This window comes from Enhydra lutris, unplaced genomic scaffold, assembly GCF_002288905.1.
Source record: "Enhydra lutris kenyoni isolate GAN:26980312 unplaced genomic scaffold, ASM228890v2 scaffoldscaffold16, whole genome shotgun sequence".
Classification (NCBI taxonomy): Eukaryota; Metazoa; Chordata; class Mammalia; order Carnivora; family Mustelidae; genus Enhydra; species Enhydra lutris.
Window position 1 is genome coordinate 4063682 of NW_019154100.1, and position 20432 is coordinate 4084113.

Genomic DNA, 20432 nt, shown 5'->3' on the forward strand with positions numbered 1-20432 from the left:
ACCCTGTATAGATGGTGGTAAGTACTATGAAAAGAAAACAAACCTGGATAATAGATCTATTAGGAAATCCCATGGTGTTATTGGTACAAGGTTATCACAGAAGACCTCTTAAAGTGGTAGAAGAACCCTGAAGGAAATGGGAGAGTAAATCAAGAAGCTAACAGATTGAGTACCTTTTGAGAAAGTGGAATGAAAGAGAAAGAAGAAGTCAAGAATTACTCCAATGAATGTTTCAAAGAGGTGGCCAGGAAGAATTGGTAGGAGTGTGAAGACTACTTGCCCAGCCACAGCTGTGCTGAATTAGAGGACAGTTTGATTCAGTCCTACCACCCTCACAGTTAGGGGACCCATTTGGTGAAATATTGTGAAATCCTGGCACAGATTTATCTTCTCAGCAGATGTAGCTGGATACAGGAGGAAGAAATAAAAGGAAAAAAGGTAAAGGCTTGCCCTTCAGGGGAAGTATTGCTCTAGGTTATTTGACATAAGCAACTGGGAGAATGAAGTTGCTATTAGGTGTCAGAAAAGACTGCAAAACAGTAGTTTTTGGAGAGGAGAGGTAGACCTTCAACATAAGAATACAGACCCATTAAATGCAAACACTTCATAAATGTTTAAAAATAAATATTGAAGAAGTGGTTGGTTATATGAATCTAGAGTTCAGGAAATAGATAAGACTAGACATGAAAATATGGTGGCCTGTAGGGCAGTGTTTTTCAAACTGTGAGTTATAACTCATCTTTAAGTTATAAAAACAGTTTATTAGTTTGGGTCCAGGATTTTAACATAATAACATAATAAGAAAGTTCAATTATATAAATATATACACACCTAAGGGCGCCTGGCTGGCTCAGTTGGGGAGGTGCTCTTAATCTCTGGGTTTTGAGTTCAAGCCCCATGTTGGGTATGGAGCCTACTTAAAAATTAATAATAAACACGGGTACCTATGTATGCTTTGGGTGTCAATATAAAATATTTTTTATTGGTATGTATGTGTTTACCATGGTTACAGTGAAAAAATTGAAAAACACTAATGTAGTGACTGTATATAGTAGAGAGGTCTGGGGGCTGAGTCTGGATAATGCTAATGTTGAGAGGTCAGAGAAATGAGGAAGAACAAAGAAGATGGAGAAAAAGCAGTGAATTAAATATGGGAAGAACAAAGATTGCATTACAGTAGACAAGTAATAAAAGTATATGGAGAAGAGAATGCATTAAACTGTGTCAAAGCTTTCTGATAGGTCAAGAATGATTAGAACTGCAAATTAATTATTGGATTTTACAATGTGAAATCATGGGTGACTTTCACAAGAACACATTTGATGGGGTGATGCAGACGAACTGATTAGATTGGATTTGAGATGGTGAAGGGGAAGAATGAAGAATGAATTTTACTTGAAAGAGGATCAGAGAAATAGAGTGGTAGCTCAGTGTAATAGAGGGAGCCAAGCAGTACATTTTTGTTATTGCTGTTTTGTTTCTGTTTAAGAAGAAAGATATCATATTTCCTTGTTAATAGAGATGATTAAAGAGAGAAGGAAAAAAATAGCTAATTCAGGAGAGAGAGAAACAGTTGTTGGAGCAGTGTCCTTGAGAAGAGAGGAGATGCAATCCCTGGAAGGTTGCCATTAGATAGGAGCATGGCAGTTTAATCCATAATAACAAGAAGGAAGGCAGAGAATATTTGCTTCATGATTCAAAATGTGTTCAGATACAGTATTTCGAGCTTTGGAAGTTCTCTTCTGATTGCTTCTATTTTCTCACTAAAATAAGAAGAAAGATCAGCACCTGAGAATGAGAAAGGAAGAGAAGATACTGAAAGTTTAAGGAGAGAGGGCTGTCTAGGAGAAGGAATAAAAAATGGAAAAGACACGGGAAATTGAGTAGATTTGGCCAGTGTCCTGAAGGGCTCATGCAAGGATAATAGTGACAGATTAAAATAAGACCAGTCAGCTTGGTTGGATCTTTTTTTTTTCTCCTCCTCAGCTAAGCTCATTTTACACAGGCAGAGAGTACACAGAGTCACCTGTAATCATAGGTGGAATTTCCTTAGATAGGATAGTGAAATGGAAAGGAGAGAATAACGAGGTAATTGAGTCTTCCAGTTGAGTTTTTTAGTTTTCAGACCATACAGCTCTTTTAATTATTTGTTACTCATTTCTAGCCAAAGAAAGTGATCTTTATGATACAGACTTTTCAGAATTTCAAAAGCTTCCTTTGTAACCTAACATGGCCAGATTTTTGTTGTTGTTATCATCTTTCCTGAGGTATAATTTGCATATAATGAAATTCACCAGCTGTAAGTGTAAAATTTGGTGAGTTTTAACAGGATGTTTAGTTATGAAACCAACTCAAAATGAAGATATAAAACATTTCCATCACCCCCAAGTTTGTTCATATTCCTTTGGAGACAATCACCTTCTTTTTATATTGCTGGATTCTGTTTGCTAATATTTTGTCAAGGATAATTGTTTGTTTTCGTGAGGAACATCATCCATAGTTTTGTTTTCTTGTACTGTCTTTGGCTATGATATCAGGATAATGCTGGCCTTGTAAAGTGTTGAAATATATTCCCTCTTCTCTTTCCCTCTTTCTGGAAGAATTTATGTAGAATTGGTTTATTTTATTTTATTTTATTTTATTTTATTTTATTTTATTTTGGGGGAGAGGGGCAGAGGGAGAGGTACAAGCAGACTCTGCACCGAGCATGGAGCCCAGTGCGGGGTTCAGTCTTACGACCCTGAGATCATGACCTGAGCTGAAATCAAGAGTAGACACTCAACCAACTGAGCCATCCTGGCACCTGATACTATTTTATTCTTAAATATTTTGTAGAATTTGCTAGTGAAACCAACAGGGCCTGGAGTTTTCCTTTACAGAAGGCTTTGTTAATCTAGGAATTCAATTTCTTTAATAGATTTTTTTTTTTTAAGGTAATCTATTCCTTTTAGAGTGAGCTTTGTTAGTTTGTGTCACTCAAGGAATTGGTCCATTTCATCTAAACTGTTGAATTTATGTTGATGAAGTTGTTTCTACTATTCCTTTATCACTTAATGTTTGTGGGATCTATATGTTATCTCTATTTTCTCTTTTTTCTTTCTCATTTGGGCTAGAAGTTTATCAGTTGTATTGATATTGTCAAGGATCCAGCTTTTGGGTTTTCAAAAAATTGCTTTTGTTTTACTTTCATTGATTGCTTTTATTTTTTACTTGTTTCTGCTTGCTTTGGGTTTAATTTGCTTTCTTTTTCAGGTTTCCTAAAAGACCTTTCCTCTTTCCTAATACATATATTTAACTGCTGTAAGTTTCCCTTTAAGCACATCTTTAAACTGCGGTCAACATGTTTTCATTCAGTCAAAATATTTGATTTCTTTTGTGACATCTTTGATTCATGAGTAACTTAGAAATATGTTGTTAAATTTCTACATTTAGGGGTTTTCAGATATCTCCCTGTTAATTTAATGTATAATTTTTTATTTCTTTGTGGTCAGACATACCTTGTATGATTTCAGTTTACTTTTTTTTTTTTTTTTAAGATTTTATTTATTCATTCGACAGACAGAGATCACAAGTAGGCAGAGAGGCAGGCAGGGGAGGGGGGGAAGCAGGCTCCCTGCTGGGCAGAGAGCCTGATGTGGGGCTTGATCCCAGGACCCTGAGATTATGACCTGAACCGAAGGCAGAGGCTTAACCCACTGAGCCACCCAGGCGCCCCTCAGTTTACTTTATTGCCCTAAATATGTTCTGGTTGAATGTTCCGTGCATATTTGAAAAGAATGAGTATTCTGCTGTAGTTCAGACTTCCAAGTTTTCCTCTGGTATTATTTCTCTTCAGCCTGCCATGGTAACAAATTTGGCATACAACATACTGTATGTCATCTAATTTTTGAATTGTATATTGAACATTTTGAATATTGTGTGGACACTGGGTCTTAAAATATTCTGGAAAATGTGAATTCTTTTTTAAAAATAGTCCAAATAGGGACAGACCACAAGTTCTGTTTCACCTTCCTCACACAAATTTCTTCAACTTTTGATGCCCTCTGCAGTTTGCTTGCTTTTGTTTACTTTTCAGATCTCTCTGGTAGTTGCTTTTATATTTTGTTCACTTTTCAGTTTTCAGAGAGGGGCCATAGTGGGTTTCATTTGTGCTAACTAGAATTACAAATCTCTGTCTTATGTTTTTTATTCCATAATTTAGATAGAAATATTGCTTCATACCTATCAGCATTTAGATTTATCTACATATTTACAAAAAAATTTTAATGCTCTAATCCTTTTTGCATCTAATGGCTGCCTTCTAGGATCTTTTTCTGCCTTTAGAGGGACATCCTTTAGAAATTCTTTTACTTACAATCTACTGGAGTAAACTGTTTTTATTGCATGCTTTTATTTTGCTTTTATTCCTGAAAGATGGTTTTATTGACCATTCAGATCTGGGTTGACAGTTATTTTAATGTCATAACTTTAAAGATAACCTTTCATTGTTTTCTGATTTCCTCTTGTTTCTGCTAAGAAAGTCCTTGTCATTTTAATTGTTGTTCCCTCGTAGGTAATACATCTTTTTATTCTAGAAACTTTTAAAAACTTTTTGGTGTTCTCTTTATTTGTCCTTCCAAGATTCATTTTTCTTCTCCATTAGGAGCAATGCCTTATGTATTCTCATCTATACCCATGAAAGAGTTCCTTTCCATTATTCTCTAATATATCCTCCTGACACAGTGGTTAGATGTTGGATGAACATTCCCACTCTATCCTTCATCTCTCTGCTTCTCTTTCATATTTTTAATCTTTTTGTCTGTGTTGCATTCTTAGTATTGAGAGACAAGCAGATCAGATTCAGGACAGGAAATTAAAGTAAAAGCTAGTCTTGAGGTCTTACCACTAGTTGGAGAAGATTAAAGGCATGTAAAATAGAGACTATCTCTGTCACTTTCTGTAGGATTTCTTTTAGTTTAAAACCGTTTTGAGGGGTATCTGGGTGGCTCCATTAGTTAAGCATCTGCCTTCAGCTCAGGTCAGATCCCAGGGTTCTGGGATCAAGCTCTGCATCAGGCTCCCTGCTGAGCGGGGAGTCTGCTTCTCCCTGTCCTTCTACTCCCCCCTTCCCCTGCTCATACTCTCTTTCTCTCTCTTTCAAATAAATAAAATCTTAAAACTTAAATAAATAAAACCATTTGACTGGTAACTTGCTTTTTAAATTCTTGCTGGTATGATGTGGGTGGAACTAGATGGTATTATGCTAAGCAAAGTAAGTCAATCAAGATAGACAGTTATCATATGATCTCACTCATATGTGGTATTTAAGAAACAAACCAGGAGATCATAGAAGAGAGGAAAAAGTAAAACAAGACAAAACCAGAGAGGGAGACAAACTGCAAGAGACTCTTAATCGTAGGAAACAAACTGAGGGTTGCTGGAGGGGAAGCAGGTGGAGGGGAAGCAGGGAGACGGATGGGGTAACTGGGTGATGGACATTAAGGAGGACGTGATGTAGTGAGCACTGGGTATTATAAAAGACTGATGAATCACAGGCCTGTACCTCTGAAACCAGTAACACATTATATGTTAATTAATTTAAATTTTAAAAATATGTAAATAAATAAATTCTTGCTGATATTTATAAATCTAATCCTTTTTATTTCTTTAGGTCATTGTGTCAATGAGTATAGCATTTGCTCAACAAACTGAACTATCTAGAATAACTGGGGAAAAAGAGGATACTACATTGTCAAAACAAGCACATGCTTTCTGTCAGCAAGAACATTTAAATGAAATGAAATTATCAGAGGGTCAAACTTTTAAAGCAATGGACATGAAATTTAAAGAAGAATTTAAACCACTTAGTAAAGAGTTAGGGGAAGATGGAAAGGAAGTTCTGTTATCGAACAATGATAATCTTGATGATATACTAGAGTCGAAGGACCGTGAACTGACTATTTCAGAAGAAATGTTCTCCAAAGATAAAACATTTATAGTCAGAGAACCTGTAAGTATGTTTGCTTGTATAAAAAATTGTGGCTTCCTTCACGATAAAAATATTACCAGTATTTAATGTTCTTTAATGGGAAAGGAAGGTATCTAATCTAGTCTTGACTTAGGGATTCGAATTATGAATATGTTTTATTACTTACATATGAATAAATGATTTAATACTATTATTAAATAAAACAAGTCTGGTTCATGGTATTGTTAATCTTGTACATATTGTGAATGGTAAAACCTCTTTGTGAGTTATACCTGCATTATTTTTGTTTCAGGCAATTTAAGATTAATTGTCTTATAGTTTAGCAATATGTATGAATAAAATATTTGCTTCATTTAATGTGATGATAACATCACAAGGAAATAGCTACCTGTTTAAGAAGAAATTTAAAAATACTGTACTCTCTATCTACTAATTCTCTTCTTTGCTTACTCATTAATGGAGGATCTATACTGTCTATACCACAACCATTTGTGCATTTAGCAAAGTAGTAAATCCTACATTTTAAAATTACTTAAATCCAAATTTTTTATTAATGTTCAGGATGTGTTGTCTTATTTAGAGGCATATACAAATAAAATTGTCAACTTCTACATGAAGTGCAAAACTAAAGTATTTGTGAAAACCTCTTTAGTTTACCAGCAACTGTTCATTTAAGTAGTAGTTCTTTGGGAATTGAAGTACTTGTGAACTTCATTAAGGAGTTGATTTCTTATGAGTTTGAGAAAGTGGAATATAAAGCCTTTATTTCCAAATAAAAATTATTAAAAATTGTTTCTTATCAAGCAGTTCTCTGTAGTACTGTGATAACCATTGCATAATATAAGTAGGTAAAATTTTTCATGTTTTATAAATATAATTTTAAATTATAAATATTCCATTTATATTATCTCCCCATCATAAAATGTCAGGAGGGATAATGGAGTTAGAGCTTCATTAAGAGCAGAGGGCATCCTGAGGATTTTTAATTTTTATTCTCCTCCTCCCATAAAATCAGATTGCATCTAAACGAACTGCTAAACAACTCTTCTGCTTTTAGAGGATAACGTGTAATGATAATAAACTAACTTTACACCGAATTGGAATTATAATGAAGACAGATTTCTTTTTTTTTTTTAACTTTATGTTTTAGTTTAGTAATGGGGAGAAAACATCAGGTGTTTTGTGGGTTAGAATTGCTTTCATATTTGTTTCTAATGATGTTGATGCTGACAGATTTCTATGAAATGTTTTATATATGCTGCCTTTTTTTTTTAAATATTGTAGATCCATGATGAGATTTTGGTATCGAGTATAGATGCTTCTAGACAACTAATGTTAAATGAAGAACAGTTGGAAGATATGAGGCAGGAACTTGTACGACAATACCAAGAACATCAGCAGGCAACAGAACTGTTACGGCAGGCGCACATGCGCCAGTTGGAGAGACAGCGAGAAGACCAGGAACAGCTGCAAGAAGAGATTAAGAGACTGAACAGACAATTAGCCCAGGTAGAGGACTTAGAGGCCCTTTTCTCCCCAATTAAAATAACAATATTCTTTATGTAGCCTTTTTTTGAAAGTCAGAATTATTGCCAAGATACGAATAAATACAATGTAATATTTAACATTAGGAACAGACTCCATCAGCACAGCAGCCTTAAATCTTGTTAGGAACACCTGACTCAACTTTGGAGTGCCTGTCCTCTGTGCCATTTTATTTATCTGCCTTTTTTGCCATTGGAAAAGTGGCTACAAGGTTGTTTGTATGTTTGTTTTGAATCATTCCATTGACCATACACAACAAAAGCACGTTGACAATTTTGGAAATTCTTTGTGCTAAGATGCAGTTGATAGTCATTTTTCCTATATTCATTTCTAGTTTTGTGAGTCCACCAATTAGCATCTCCAAGATTTACCTTTATTTATCTTTAATCTGTCTTTTTAAGATTTCATTTATTTATTTGACAGAGAGAGAGAGATCACAAGTAGGCAGAGAGGCAGGCAGAGAGGGAGAAGCAGGCTCACTGCCGAGCAGAGAGCCCGACGTGGGGCCCGATCCCAGGACCCTGAGATCACGACCCGAGCTGAAGGCAGAGGCTCAACCCACTGAGCCACCCAGGCGCCCCTAATCTGTCTTTTTAATCATGAATGGGAATCTGAAGTAGTATGTTTCTGGAACTTTGTCCAAGGAAACATCTCTTCTTGATTTGAGAAATGCAGATTTACATAACATTCTTGCCTCTTTTCTTACTCCGTGGTATTTGGGAGCTGGATTCTTATCAATTGCTATATACAGTGTACTCACAAAATCATTACAGAAAAGCAAGAAATATTTATATAGAAGTTTCAATTTGTTGAAAAACAAATTTATTCAATTTATCTTGGAAACCTAAATGAGATTAAAAAAATAGAGAAATCTTGAAATGTGTTCTTTCAAATGTAGAATGATAAGAAAATTGGGAGTTGAACATAAAACATATCATTTGGAAAAATTGGTGTTGCTTTTCTTCATCGCATTTTGTGAATTTAAACCTGATTTTTCAATGCAAAATTGGCATATAAAAATAATATTAATTGAGCTTCACAAATTCCTGAATTAGCTTTTTTAAGTTACAAATTTTGCATTGAACTTTATATATGCTTTCAACCCCTAATCATGGGATGTAGCTCATAGGTAGAAAGGGCTTCTTGGTTCTAGGGGGTTAAAAGAAATCTGCTAATTATTTCTGCTTTTTTTTTCTTCTGTCGCAAACAATATTCTCTCATGACCTTTTTTCTTATTTAGAGATCCTCAATAGATAATGAAAACCTGGTTTCAGAGAGAGAGAGGGTGCTTTTAGAGGAGCTGGAAGCACTAAAGCAGCTGTCTCTAGCTGGAAGAGAGAAGCTGTGTTGTGAGCTGCGCAACAGCAGTACGCAAACACAGGTAGTATGGACTTTGGCCCACCTAGGAGCAGTGGATCAACAATGCAGTAGGATCTGTTTGTCTTTGTTGTTGGTATGAATGTGTTTTTATAGGTGTTGAGCTTAATGTATTTGTGATTGTTTACATCCAAGGTAGGTGGAGTCAAGATTTTTATCTTCTATTTAAGGTAATTTGCATAGGACATTACTATAGCAGCAACTGTTGTTTCACCAAGGAGTAACCTAACAAACTTGATGTCACACTAGAGCATGCATTAGTTTGAACCCATTAAACTTCTTTTCATCTCTGCATTAGGTTGCTTATCTTTTTTGATAATGCTAATCCCTTTATAAAATGTAGTTAAATATTATTTAGAAGATTATCTATTTTGCCTGCAGAGTTTTCTGTCTCACCTCATAACAATGTAGAAGAACGACATGGTTTTTCCCAGATGACAGGTTTTCTTTCTCTTTTGTCTTCTCTACCTTTAAATAAACTTAAGCAGAATGGAAATGAAAACCAAGAGGAAATTGAAGAACAGATCTTTAAAGAAAAGGAGTCAGATAGAAAACCTGAAGATGTGCCTCCTGATATTCTGACCAATGAAAGGTATGCAGAATGTGTATTTTTTTGGTACAAAGGGAATTAAATAGTTGTTTCAGTGTGGTAAACTTCGTCCTTATTTTGATCTTGTACATTTATTTGTCCATTTTACTGTGTATGTAAAGAATTGTCAGTTTTTGATTGTTAAATAGAACAATTTTTAAAAATCGTTTTTATATGTAAAGTAACTTTTGTTTGGATATTGACCATGTACTTATCTCAGCAAATGATAAGGCATTATTTGATTATTGAACCTTTCTCAATTAATTTTATTCTGCTCATATGCCATTTTTTATCCTAAAAAACACAGTTGCACTTGTGAGTACATTTCTTCACTTCATGGACATGCATTCAATATAAGTTACCCACTTGCTTGTGATGAGGGAAAAAAATGAAGTGTGATGGTCTGCGATTAGCTTCTTTCTTTCATTTACTGCATATCAGATGAGAACTTTTAATCCATATCCCACTTTTATAGAGGAATAAATTAATGATCCGATGTTAACAAAACTTTCCCTGACTTGATTTTGTAGATGTTAATATATAATTGTCAAATATTAAATGAGAATTTACCCCCATATTAAGGTCTGTAAGCATAATATTTGAAAATTTGTTTTGTTCAAATGAAAATAATTTCTTTAATTTTAAATTAAACTAATACCTACTAACTTAATTTCCTCCTTTTCCAATTTCTGTGACTGTCAACCCTCTGTGTCCTCCTAACCTCCTTCCTCAGCTTGCATGGAGGAATTTGGCCCCTAAGATTTTGGCTTCCCCATTGGATCATCAGTATGGAACACAGTCAGTATGGAACTCAAACAAGAAAGACAGTGTATGAAAATTAGAGTTACCATGGCAATATAAAATAAACCTTGTTTATTTTATATTATTTATCTCTGGTATATTTTTAAAACAATGTAGTGTTTAATTTTTAGGAATTTTTGCAGCAAGTGCTAATAAATGACTATTCATATTTATTTCTCTTTACCATCATATTAATTTTAACTACTTTTCTTACTTAGAAATATTTCAAATTATCCTAGTCCTGAGGCATTTGGGGCTTTAACAAAACCTAAGAAAAAGTTAAATAAAACCCTTGACTGACTTACTACTAACTGAATTACTTAGAGTTTTATTTTTAATGCCTGGTCTCATGTAAGCAGAGAACTTGATCTAGGTACGAAAATAGAACTGTCTCTTTCATTTGACAAATACTGAAGGAAAACTTGTCCTTTTATTACCTTGTCTTAAAATAGTTATGTCATGTGCCTGTGAAAATAGATATCCTTTAACCTGATTTTTGGTGATCTCCCACAGTGTGAAGTTGAAAGAGCAAACTGTCTTAAGACAGAGGACCTTTACCATGAAAGTCTCTTACTTTATCTATACGTATTAAGTATAAAGTTTGCCACTGTTATAGTACTCTTACTGAATTAAGCTATTAGGACAAGAGAATTGTTTAGCTATTCCAAAGGTTAATCACATAATCTTCTGAATCAGCATTTATGGAAGTATATTTCTTGACATGAAAAGGTATTTGTGTCAAGCAAAAAAAAAAAAACAAAACATAAAAACTCTTTGTCCAGGATAATTCCATTTTTGTTTTTAAAATGAATATATTTATGAGGTAGAGGGGAAGGCTAGAAAGATATTAAAATGTTAACAGTGATTAATTTGCTGAGATATTTAGGTGGGTGGTTAGCAATATTTTCTAATTTTTTTGAAAATGAAAATGTTTGACATCTTTTTAAAAAGACAGATGTACTATTAATTCCATTTGGTTGAAAATGAATTCTTTCTGCTGGCTAAAATGAATGTGGTTTATATAACTTGAGAAATCTGTGTCTCTGGAGCAGATATAATAAAGAATGTCCTATGATATTCCCTCTGGTGTTGGCAAATAGTGTTATTGCACAATAGACCTTTTTAAGAACAGGTCTCTGCCTGTTTTTGTAATTTATTTAGATTATCACCAGGAAGTTGTAGAAATACACATTTTTCTGGTGGAATTTTTAAATTATATTTTAAATTATAGGTTTGACACAAAGAAGATTAAATGTGAAACATGTATAAGAACCATAAAGAACCATAAAACCACATATCAGCTTGCATGTGCCTTTTACTACCACAATTTTTAAAACTTAACTTTTGTATCTCCTTAAAATCTTCTTCTAGTTTAGAAACTTTACTAGCTTAAAACTTTAGTTGTATGATTTCTTTAAGGTCAGTACAGTATTGCACATTTGTAAAAAAAAAAAAAAAAAAAAGTTATAATTTACTGATAGACCAAAAATTTTTAGAAGAAAACAAATTTTATAATGTAATTATTAAATAAAAAACAAAAGCATTTCATTTAAGTACACTAGCATATTTTAGTAGAGAAGATCATATGATATTTTATTTTTCAAGTCATATTTTGTGGTACATTTTTTGTGGAACATAGCAGAGTGTTTCAAAAAGATTAAACATTTTAATAAATGTTTCTTTATTTATACAGATTTGCGCTTCAGAAAGCTAATAACAGACTCCTAAAGATCCTCTTAGAAGTTGTAAAGACAACAGCAGCTGTTGAAGAAACAATTGGTCGCCATGTTCTTGGTATTCTAGATAGATCTAGTAAGGTCCAGTCATCTGCCAGCTTGGTTTGGAGGTCAGAAGCAGAGGCACCTATAAAGTCATGTATCCATGAGGAACACACAGGAGGTACGAGTTATGTATGCCATTGAGACTACCATAAATTATGCTCAGTAAATCTTTCTGAATTCAAGACAGTTTTGCTATGTGTTGAAAATACAGAAGAGACAATATTAAAGTTTTTTCCAACAAAAAAGTCTTCAGACATAAATACTTGGGAGCCAGTATTATCAAAGCACCATTATTGTATAGTATTTGCAATGTTATCTTGGAGTTTTAGATACCCAGATTTAATACTTTGTTATATAAACCAGAGACTGTTTAATTTCTCCACCATAAAAGAAAAATTCCAGATCACTTCTCAGGCCTCTTATCAATAGCCATGAGATAGTGGGAACATCCTGAAACCACCCTATAAGATGAGTAATAAAGAGCTTTTAAGAATCAAGCATCAGTTTCACATTTCTGTTGAGATGGTTAGGAGGAAGTTTTGATAAGAAACTGAAGACTTGATCTTTAGACTGTCCTCTGTTAGCTCCTTTCTTCCTCTTGGAAAAGTGTTTTTGAAGTATGACAATGTGTGTGGATCCAAAGGTTAGGTCCTACCATGACATAGCTCTCTTCCTAATTCTCCCTTCTTCCAGCCATGTGGGCTGGGCTCCTCTTCGAATGTCTTACTTTCATGCTACTGACATCTACCCTTTTTGTTTTTAATTCCTTATTGATGAGGGAATCAGACAATCAAAAGGTGAGAAAGTTTTTGTCAGATGGGGAAAGATAGGGTCTGGACTCTTGGATCAGCAGATCAGGTCCATACTTTACTACCATTCCACACCCAAGCTTTTCTCCCCAGTTAGAGGCCAACCTTCTAAAAATGCCAATATTTGCAATTTTTGAGAGCATTCTGTTTAAGTTTCATATAGAGAAATGAGAAGAAATTATCCCACTTGCAGAAAGTTTACCTAATTACAAGCTGGCCAGAGCCTCTTTCCAAGTGCAGAGAAAACTCTGTCAGTTGAGTACAAAGATAATTTTAAAAACTTCTTGGGGCACCTGGGTAGCAGAGTTGGTTGAACCTCTGACTTTGGGTTTGGGCTCAGGTTGTGGTCATATATCAAGCCTTGCATCAAGCTCCACCCTCAGCATGGAATCTTTGAGTTTCTCTCTCCCTCTCTCCCTCTCACTCATGCTGTCACTCTCTCTCCCTCTAAAATGAATAAATAAATCTTAAAAATTTTTTGGAAAAAAAAAACCTCTTAATAAAATAAGCTGAAATAATACTGAATTTTTAAACTTTCTTTCAAATTCATTTAAACTTTGTAGAAGTATTTTTTCAAATTCACTCTCTGTTAAGCTCTCAATAAAGGACTATTTTTTTTTAAAGATTTTATTTATTTATTTGACAGAGAGAGATCACAAGTAGGTAGATAGGCAGGCAGAGAGAGAGAGAGGAGAAAGCAGGCTCCCTGCCAAGCAGAGAGCCCCATGCGGGACTCGATCCCAGGACCCTGAGATCATGACCTGAGCTGAAGTCAGAGGCTCAACCCACTTAGCCATCCAGGTGCCCCAATAAAGGGCTATTTTATTTCTACATATAGATCTTGATGTATAGAAAAGAATTAGGTAACACTTTCTTGGTCTTACTGTAAAAGTGTTTATCAAACTAGTTAGGATGACTACTAATGTCATTTGGGGACATTTAGAGATACATTTTGCATCTTGAAGGAAATATTGGATTAATAGAATTTATCATTTAAAACTGAATTTTCTGATAAACTTAGAAGAATATATTGGCTTAAAAAAATTGACACTGTTCCCTTTGTAAGATTTTTTTTTTTAATGTTCCTTCATATTTTTCATGGAGTCTTATTGTAAAAACTCAAAGGAACTTGTGAAATATTTCTTTTATGTCTCATTTAATATGACTGAAAAAGTTCAGTCTTACTCTGATTATGAAACAACATTTGCTTTTCAGTTTTTATGTATGACTTTTTATTGTAGGTAATAGCACTTGTGATCTGTTTTCAGCTTTCAAGTCCATACTTGTTTAGATTTTACGCATGTATGGACTTGTTAACTCTCTAAAGAAGTAAATAATTGATTTGCTAATGTGTGCTTCCTCATAAGAGTAACCTAGTTTATGAAATTAAAGGGAGATTTCGAGCCACTGTGAAATCAGTTGAACTTGAATGAATATTAAAGTAGTTCATAACAGTAAGTTCCCTTAGAATATGTTGCAAGAAAAGTTCTTTGAGGCCTGAACTGTGATGGCTCAGTGGAAGAAGGCTCACCTCTGTTACTTTTGCAATAGGAAAATCAATAAAGTTAATACATTTTTTAAATCGTAAAGGAAGGTGACATGAGTACTTAACCATTGACGTGAGCGTGCTTCTTGCTAGGCTAAACACCTTTGGAAGCCTTCCACTTTCAGGGGAAACTAAAGTATTTGAATACCTCCTGGGAAACTGTCTGGATCTTCAGCCCAGGCTTCCAGTCTCCTCGATGACTCCGTATCTTAAATATTCCTATTGTTTCTAGGATAAAGGCCAAATGTCTCTAGCCAACAGTAGTTATTTCCTATAATACTCTTTAATGATGTTTCCTCAGAGAGGTCCTCCTTGACCACTTCATCTCATTTAGGCACTCCTCATTTTCCCAGGTGACCAGGCACTGAATCTCATCTGCTGCAGCTTCCTTTTGGAGTAGTGTGATGTGATAGAAAGAATGCTGGGTTAGTATCAGAAGGCCCCTGAATCTTACTCTAGCTCTCTGCAGCCCTGGGCAAATCTCTCAGTTTCCCAGGGCTTCAGTTCAGTTTACTCACCTGTCAGGTATAAGAGGCAAAGTAGAGTCAATAGTTTTCAGTTGGAGCTCTAGAGACCTTCAGAAGGCCACTGGGGTAGGGGAGGCTCTATCGGATCACCTACCCTACTTAATCTGGGAAGATAAGGAATGAGCATGGTATAAATCTGTAAAGTAAATGACTAAAGGACTTTTGAATAACCATCATCTGCTGTGTTTAAGACACAGATCTGAGTGGTTCACCAATCTGAAATCATGAGTCACTTCACCAAACTGGCAATTCTGAGATTTCTATCAGCATTTTATGAAATCGCCCTGCCATTTGTTTTTCTCTGATTTTTCTCCCAAAGACTAGTTATTATAAATACAGTGTAACCTTGATGTCTTTCTCATTCTTTTATTTCGTCGAAATAAACAATAAAAATGAAAGTTCTCTTTCCTCATTGGAACATAGTTCGCATTATTTTTGTGTAAATCTTCAAAATGTTACAAATAAGATATATTAAGCTAGTTGCCATCTTCACCTTTTCTAGATACTTTAATATGTATTTTTTAATTAGCATTTGAAAAAATTAATTTTTAGTGGCTTATCCATTTTGTTTTATGTGTCTTTTGTAGTTTGTGCTTGAGATTTGTTCCTGTTCAGTACATAGTATCTTTAATTTTTTTTCTCACCATTGATTTCTTCTCTTTCTTCAAAGCATGTTTATGTCTTCACAATGTGTGTGTGGGGGGTGCATTGGTTCTTCTTAACTTTGCTCCCCAATCAAGGTAAACCTTGACAAACTCAATGAGAGATTAGACCAATTCCTACTTTTATCAGCCTACAGTACCACAGCTATTCTCTCTCAGGACGACGGTGACCTCCCAGTTGTCAAATCTAATAGCATCTTCCCAGTCCTTGTCCTGTTTGAGTGTCTAAACAAATAACATTACTGACATCTCTTCCTTTTTTGAAATGTTTTCTTCTTGTCTCCTGGAGCATCTTCTGTCTTTCTATGACTTTCTTTCACACAGGTTCTGTTGTTAGCTTATTATATTATGTTTGTCCTCCTTCTCTCCTGAAACAGGAAAGCAGTTTACTGCTCATGAAATAAATGTATCCACTTCCAGGATTTCAACTCTTACCTTAATACAAATGACTTCTAAGGTTCTGCAGACCCATATTTCCAAAAGTCGACTCATCTTCTCTACGTAGCCCATTAACACTTCCATCTTCATTTTTCATGCCTACTCTATATATTTTCTCCTGATTTTTAAAATATTTCTCTTAATGACTCTTCTGTCACCTAAGAATGATCTATACTAGAACCCTATCTTTTACTACTTTCTTTCTCCCTTATCTTATCCATTTAGTCTTCTCCGACCTGTGCCCAGCCCCCTACCTTTCAACACTTCTCATCTAGGTGATTGGAATAGTTTTCTTCCTTTTTTTTTTTTTAAGATTTATTTATTTATTTGAGAGAGAGAGCAAGCGTGCACACAGAGGGAGAAGCAGAAGCAGACTTCCTGCTGAGCAGGAAGCCAGATGTGGGGCTCCATCCCAGGACCCTGGGATCATGACCCAAGGTGAAGTCAGATGCTTAACCAACTGAGCCACCCAGGTGCCCCGATTGAAATAGTCTTCTAACCTGTCTTCTTCAGCCTGTTTTGTGTATTGCTGCAGTTTGTTTCCTGATTTGTAGATTTGATATCTTCCTATTTAAAAAAATTACTTACTACCCCAATATTTATAGCAAAACCCCAAGGTTCCTATGAAGTTAAAACCATTCACAACTTGGATACAGCCTCCTTTCCAACTACCTTTTTTGCCCTCCTCTCACCCCATCCTAACTCCTCCACATACTTTTACTCCATTAAGCCTTAGCTCTCCATTGTGTCAGACTATTCTTTTTACTCAGATTTGTCAAATTATCTGTATTTATTAGAAGGTCACTAGAATGCATTTAATTCCGTAAAGATGCTATATAACATATATTTTTAGTTTTAAGCACCAATTATAAACTATTGATATTTCTTCCACAGCTTCAAAAATATTTTTTCCTGGACTACCTTCATTTTGTTTAGTAACTTTGTAATATATACATTGTACTATACTTTATGTGAATTCATTTTGAATTCCAAGATCATTTTGAACTCATGAATACTTGTAAAGTATTAATCCGTATTACCGAGACATTCAGTTTTGAATACGTGGAATAATACAAGGAAATATTGGTCTGGTTGCTGTCTGTTTTTAAGTTTTGAGAATAAAAATACAAAGTGAAAATTGTATTAGCTGTTACATTAAGAACTTAGATAAACTGTGTAATAGCAGACATTTAAAATCACTTCCTAGAATGCATTTTTGGATTCTTTAGCCAGTGACTTGTACAGAGGAGGTACTTAGTGAATATTGGACTTTTCTGCATTCGTAGAACTTGTCTAAAGTTGTATCTGATATTGTTAATACATGACATTGAGAGAAATGCATGGCACCAGCTGCATTAGCTTAGCAGACATTTTAATAAATAGCTCCTATTCTCCTGGATGACTATATCAAAACGAATATTCTGAGTACTTTAGAAATTAAAGTTTGATGTTAATTTATTAATTTTCTGATAAATTACTGATAAGAAATACACATTGTATGTAATAAAAGAATAGGTAATTCCTTCATCAGGATATTTCACTTGGGTTGTACTGTGCTGCCACAGACAAATAACTGTATTCCATGACAGCAATGAATAACCTGTGTTTTTATTTCAGTTTAGAGAAAACACTTCCAAAGCTTATTCTCTGCTCATATAAACTCAGTTTTGTTTAAGTAAAAAATCAGAATAGTGTGGATACATATACATCCATTATTAAATTAAAACTGCTCCTCAGTCTATTACCCTCTTCGTACTATAGCTCTTAGAAAAGTTTCAGGCTGCAAAATGATCTTCGTCCCTTTTACTGTCTAGCCTGAGCTTGTGTTGCTACCCAGTACAGTGCTCAGAAATCAGAGGACCTACGGGGCGCTGGGGTGGCTCAGTCCATTAAGCACCCAACTCTGCTCTTGGTTTCGGCTCAGGTCATGGTCATGAGGTCCTGGGATCAAGCCCCGTGTTGGGCTCCATGCTCAGAAGGGAGTCTGTCTAAGGATTCTTTCTCTCCCCCTCTGTCCTTCCCACTGCTTGCTCGCTTGTGCTCTCTCTCTCAAATACATAAAATAACTCAAAAAAAATTAGGATCTTTTCTAGACAAAATCTAGCACTTCTTCTGTCCTTATTCCTAGAATATCCCATTGCATAGTGTTTTTCTTTTCATTATCATTTATGTATTTATTTCCTCATCATATAGTCCTTGAGGATAGGAATCAGATCCCACCACCTATGTGTCTCCATTACTTAGTAAATCCTGCATGATGGGCACTTAGTAAATAGCGTTAAAAGTTGTTTTAAAAGTTTTTATCACAGAAGGGTGCCTAGGTGTCCCAATTGGGTGACCGACTCTTGATTTTGGTTTGGGTCATGATCTCGGGGTCTTGAGATTGAGTCCTGCATAGGGCCCTGTGCCCAGCAGGGAGTCTGCTTGAGATTTTCTCCATCTTTCTCTCCCTTTGCCCCTTCCTCCTTTGTGTGCATGTGTATGCACTTTTGCTCTCTCTCTAAAATAAATAAATTTTAAAAAGTTTTTTGTCAAATAAAAAATACTGAATAACCCAAGTATTAATTTCTGCAAAGCCCTCTTAGCAAAGCATTATCCTTCTCATTCTTCTACCTGCTTGGTTATCAGAATATTACATTCTGTATTTGCCTATTTGTTTTATTGCAATGTTGTTATTAAAAGGCCTTTAAAAAAGATCTCGTAGTTCAATGACTTCAGCTTTTAACTTGATTTTATTTTGTAACTTTTTTTACTCTAATTATTAATTATAATTGATTTATGAATTAAATAAAAATACTATTATTTCAGTTACAGATGAGTCTATACCCTCTTATTCTGGAAGTGATATGCCAAGAAATGACAGTAGTATGTGGACAAAAGTAACTGAAGAAGGGACAGATCTCTCAGAACGGCTTGTGAGGAGTGGTTTTGCTGGAACTGAAATAGACCCTGAAAATGAAGAACTTATGCTGGGTATTAGCTCTCGACTACAAGCAGCAGTTGAAAAACTCCTGGAAGCTATAAGTGAAACTAGTAGTCAGGTAACCTCTTTATGTTACTAATCTGTACTACATTTGCAGGTTTTCTTTTAAGCCAGTGAACAGCTAAGTGTTTTCTCACAGAAAGTTGGTTACATTCCTCTTTAATAAATAGTTGTATTTGTCACAACTGATATTGATATCAGCAGGTTTCTTTTCAGGTGATAAGTGTTAATTTAATGTCTTGATGGACTTTTCAGGTTCTAACATTCAGTGTTGTTTTAATTTTAAAATATTGTAAATTCTTACACATTACTTTTTTTATATCAAGAGATTTTAACTTTATCATTAATGAAATACTCCATTATAATGTATATTATTTATTTGAAGGAACAATATAAGGAATCTCTTAAACTGTATGCTCTAGTATGTCCTAACACACTGCTATTGTAATATGATAACAAATCAGACCTACAGTCCTTCACATGATTTTCACATCCTTTTCATGAATGTTAATAGATTATCTCACTTTACTCTCTCTTGGTAGGCATTCAGATGAGGGACAGTTTCTACATTGAAGTACCGTTTTTATAGAAATTTTAAAGGGATATAACCATTTATAACTTACAATGCAATTTTGTCTGTCTCTAACATTTTTACACTATGTATGGTAATTGTCTCAAGTTACTGTATGTGGAATTGAAAAAACTGTTGCTTTAAAATAAAGCAAATTCACTTATTTATTTTAAAAATGTTTAAAACAACTGTAAAGTCATAGCTGTTATGTAGATCAAATGAGTACTCCATTGTCATCAGTTACAGGTCCCATATTATTAACATTTTCATTGATCTCTTTATTCACAGTATCCTAAATCCATGTGTATTACAGACAGAAGTTGAGAAGTTGAAAGAGTGTCTTTGTTGTCTTGTTATTTCTAATGTCTGGCTTTCACTGATGTTACTTTTTTTCCTCTAAAAAATTATTCTGTTATAGAATGTTTCTCCAATAGCGGTGATTATTGGATTTACCATATTTGACAAATATCATTATATATTTCATGTTTTAATGCCAAATTTATTTATTTTCAGGTTAAGTTAGTGATTGAGTCCTTAGTTAGTGACCCTTAAAATCGCTTGTTAACCACCTACTCTTAGGCTAATGTTTCAATATCTTTTTTTAAAAGATTTATTTTTAAAAATTTTTTATTTTATTTTTTAATTTAAATTCAGTTTATTAACATATAGTATATTATTAGTTTCAGATGTAGAGTTCAGTGATTCATCAGTCTTACATTATCAATCCATTTTTTATTTTTCTCTTGGCAACTTGCTTTTGGTATTTAACAAAGAAGGCATTATCAAAACAGCATATATTACCAGCAAAAGTTTGTCTTCTGGATAGTCTTCAGAC

General features: G+C 34.4%; 1 protein-coding gene across 1 annotated transcript in view; it reads left to right on the forward strand.

The window, feature by feature from the left end:
* The window catches only part of LOC111147384 (A-kinase anchoring protein 9), a 157329-nt gene that overhangs the window by 73810 nt on the left and 63087 nt on the right, over positions 1 to 20432 (forward strand). Inside the window, exons 17-22 of the mRNA XM_022503388.1 lie at positions 5651 to 5989; positions 7253 to 7477; positions 8754 to 8894; positions 9379 to 9482; positions 11974 to 12179; positions 18852 to 19084. Coding sequence (XP_022359096.1) covers positions 5651 to 5989; positions 7253 to 7477; positions 8754 to 8894; positions 9379 to 9482; positions 11974 to 12179; positions 18852 to 19084 — 1248 coding nt within the window. The remainder of the gene's footprint in view (positions 1 to 5650; positions 5990 to 7252; positions 7478 to 8753; positions 8895 to 9378; positions 9483 to 11973; positions 12180 to 18851; positions 19085 to 20432) is intronic.